The sequence below is a fragment of the Plasmopara halstedii genome, assembly GCF_900000015.1.
Source record: "Plasmopara halstedii genome assembly, contig: Scaffold_2386, whole genome shotgun sequence".
Lineage (NCBI taxonomy): Eukaryota > Oomycota > Peronosporomycetes > Peronosporales > Peronosporaceae > Plasmopara > Plasmopara halstedii.
The window spans coordinates 194,914-198,687 of record NW_020189293.1 but is presented as its reverse complement, the minus strand read 5'-3'; the positions used below and the strand labels follow the sequence as shown (position 1 = coordinate 198,687).

General features: G+C 45.0%; 1 protein-coding gene across 1 annotated transcript in view; it reads right to left on the bottom strand.

The window, feature by feature from the left end:
- Positions 1–1,803: 1,803 nt before the first annotated feature.
- The window catches only part of PHALS_03498 (DNA polymerase sigma), a gene marked incomplete at both ends in the record, with an annotated part of 2,584 nt that continues 613 nt past the window's right edge, over positions 1,804–3,774 (bottom strand). Inside the window, 3 exons of the mRNA XM_024717716.1 lie at positions 1,804–2,561; positions 2,619–3,114; positions 3,178–3,186. Of these exons, the coding sequence (XP_024583187.1) occupies positions 1,804–2,561; positions 2,619–3,114; positions 3,178–3,186 (1,263 nt within the window). The remainder of the gene's footprint in view (positions 2,562–2,618; positions 3,115–3,177; positions 3,187–3,774) is intronic.

Sequence of the window (3,774 nt, the reverse complement as noted above, 5' to 3'; positions counted from 1 at the left end):
GCAAGAAAGCGCGATCGCATGCGATATGCCTGATTAGGCGGCGAGAACACTCGTGAGATTTGCAATTTCAGCTCCGCCCAGGAGGGTACGCCGCTTCAACCGAAGCACGCTATTGCCAATACTCGCGCTCGACCACCGAGCTTGGAGATAAGTGGCACCTCACGCTGTTGCTCGGTCTGAAGTATGGCGGACCCCAAAGCCATCTCAGCCTCCCTTACCAAGAGCAAGAGATAATATTCATCCTTGCCCTCGACGGTCTTTACGCTCATCATGAGCGGCCTGGGTCCAGAGGAGTTATCCGTCCTTGACGGTGGCGTCATGGAAGCAGTCGACGCCGACATCTTCTGCCCTAGGTACTCTAGCAAAGCATCTTCATAGCTCGAAAACGCCTATAGGCGCGTGCTGATCGCTTTAGGTCCTTGTTAAACGAGGTGTTGCACGCATTTAGGGCCAAGAAGAGATATCAGCTTACTAATCCCGTCTTACATGCCCTGGGGAAAATATAAGACTGCTCCATCCTCACAGAGGATCAGTCGTAACGACTCTAGTGTAGATTGACTACAAGTGCTACCAAGTGCAGTGGGGCTGCCGTATTTCGTTAGCTTAGAGGAAGCTTAGCTAAGGTCGGCGACCTTCGTTCTCCAGTACGAGGGTATCGCATCGCAATCCACTTACTCCGGTAACCACAACCTTAATCCAAGGCAAATAAACTTTTCCGTTCAAAATGTAAAATGTATTTCGTTTGTTTTATTGCGGCAAAGCCACCTATATCTAAATTTATAGGTTTTCATAATTAAATGGTAAAACCTTATTAAAATGCATAATTACTGGCAAGTCCAGCCCGAGTGACTTCTTCTTAATGTGAGCCACACCATTGTGTGGTCACACCATTTTGTGTGATCCACCTCCTCATACCAGGGTACGTGTAACCCCGTTACACAAGGTGTGAACACACAATAGCACAGTTCTCACGCCATTACAAGACTTGACCTCATAAACAGCGTTGTTCAAGCGTCGATTTTTATTATATAGACGATATAGGAAACTATTTATTTGCATGTTCGTGAACACTACTCTACCATCACTTATGTGTAGCACTTTTTTAACGTAGCAGTTCAGCTTCGCCATAATAAAAGTGTACTCAAATATGACGGGCATAGCATAAGCTGTTCACATTAAGATGTGCCGAGCATATGGAGCGTGTGTGCAAAGAGTCAGGGTCCTTGTGATTATAGGACAAATTTGGATTTTGCAATTTACTTATATAAACTGACTATAATGACAACCATTGCCACAAATTTATAGTCCAGTCATCGACGGACACGCCAACAAGTTTGGCGGTATACCGGACCACCCGGAAATTTTGAGTATGCAAAAACTGGTGGAGTTTAGTTTAGTAGCAAGAGCAACGGAAGCAAACAAGTTTAAAGTTGGATTGCAAGCGGATTTGAGCTTGTATTTCTTATCGCAGTCACTACATTTGTGCAGGGGCTCAAAGGCGTCCAATTTTGGCCAAGTAGCTTTGGAGAAAGTGGCGTTGCGTTTGGCAAAAAAAAAAGTTACGTGCATTGATTTACCTCATCGGACATCACTTTGACTGCACAAGTCGTCTAAATTTCTTAAACTCAAGCAATTAGATGAAATGATAGCACGTTCACTAATTTCGAATACAAATGCTGCAAAATTTGTCGTCAGCAATATTTTCATGCTTTACTGACTACAATCAAACCCCTCCTCATTTAAGCACTTCACACTCTCCTCATTCACACTTGGCAAGCTTTTAAATCTGGCTGCGAAGTCATACTAGCTTTTACTGTTATCAAATAATGAAAGTTGCTTTCGGATGTCTCTTTGGCTGTTTTTGCGGTCCTCCTCAAAACGCTCCTCATTTATTATAGACCCAATTTTTCCTGTAGAGCTCAAGATGTCATGTGCCATAGCGAAAACTTCAACACAATCACGAATGCGGAAAACACTGCCAAACCTCAAGTGGCCACCGGAGCCTAGCGGAAGCGGTAATTTCGTGCCTTCATGCAGGAAATTAGGCTTTTTCTTGTTGCCAAACAAGCCAAAAAATGCCAGCAAGAGGGATGATAACGATTCGAGTTGTGAGAATTCGCGCCGAAAGACGTGCGCCACCATTATGTACAGCCGAAAACTGCCAAGGCCGCCGGTAAAAGGCTTGTTCAGCTCAAATTGTTGCAAAAATTCCTTCAAAAACACAATTATTGTGGTGAATGGTGTTCCCAACGAGTTGATCAGCCTTTGGACGAGAGATGTTGAGCGTCCGTGATCACTAGTTTCGAATAACTCGCGGTTCACACCAATATCGATCGACAGTTTTGTTTTCGTGTCCAGCACCATGAGGATGGGCACCTTAGCTCTGTGTAAGCATTTGACCTGAAAATGGGGTCTTTTTTCCTTTAACAAGAGTTGCAATGCTCGCAAAACGCGAAGCTTACGCTTACGTCGTGCTGGATTCCAGTGCGAAGATGTTGCGGGCTGTGTACGACCTTTAACGTCCGTATTGTCCTTCGAGGCGACCACATCCAAAGGCAGCGCTAAATTGAGTGAGAATGAGGATGCCACCTCATTTATCTCAGCCATATCATACGCACAATTATTTTCAATGCCTGTCTCTACGTGAAGCTGCTTGTAAGCCGGACTCTCTTCGACCTCCGCCACAGAAGGCAGGATCAGCGATGAAGAAAGCGCGATATTCCCCACAGTAACATCCAGATCGCTTCTAAAGGTTTCTAACCTGGTGCTAGATGATCCATAGAGCTGGATCGTAGCATCTTGGTAAGCCGACGAGATAAGGTCGCGCATATCATGAAACACACTCATACGCAACTGTCTTTCTTGCGGAGATAGGGTCACTCGGGCTGCAAATGCTTCTATCTCTGCATCCAGAATCATAAAGGTTGCATTATTTTTCCTACTTTCCTCTCTTGCTTCATCCTTGCAGCCTCTTCGACGTCCCTCCTCATTGTTTTTCAGAAAACCCTTAGAGCGATCGAACAGTGTTCTCTCCTCGCGAGCTCGCTTCTTCGGACGCAAACGAGCGCGAAGGGTATCCCGGGCTTTCTCCCAATTTGTGTGTGAGTTTGTCGGCTGAACATTAGACGCATGCAGCGGCTTAGCAGTTGTCAAGCGGCTTCGCTTACGCATACTCACCAAATTGATCTATTGTGTCGTTAGAAAGAGCCTGGAATCCTTACATAAAGGTGATCACGCTTAATTTAGGAGTAGCCTTTTACCCGCCCCAGTGACACTGATTAATAACGAAGAGTGTGGTGTGGACACCGGTATATCTATCAGTACTGATTGATACCGACTGCAAGTTCTGGGCACCCGCTTTAAATGTGAAAAATTCTGCACCTTTAAGATTGGAAGTGTACGGATCTGTAACGGCAGGAAGGGTTTGAATTACACAAGATGGTATGAGAACACAATGGCGTGGCTTCACTTAAATAACAAGTCAGTACGTGGCTGGAATAGCCGGTAATTACACATTCAATAAGGTTTTGCTATTTAATAAGAAAAACCACAGTTATACGGTTTTGCCGCAAATAAAACCGAGAAATGCAGTTTACTTCTCAAACGGAAGGTTTAATTAGTCTTGGGTTAAGATTACACTTGGAGTAAGTGGGTTGCGATCAGCTACATTCGTATTGGGTCGAAGTATAGAGCGAAGGTCATCGACCTAAATCGAGCTTCATCTAAGCAAGATTGCAGCGGGGCTGCCGTAGCGTTGCGCTTAAACGAAGCGTT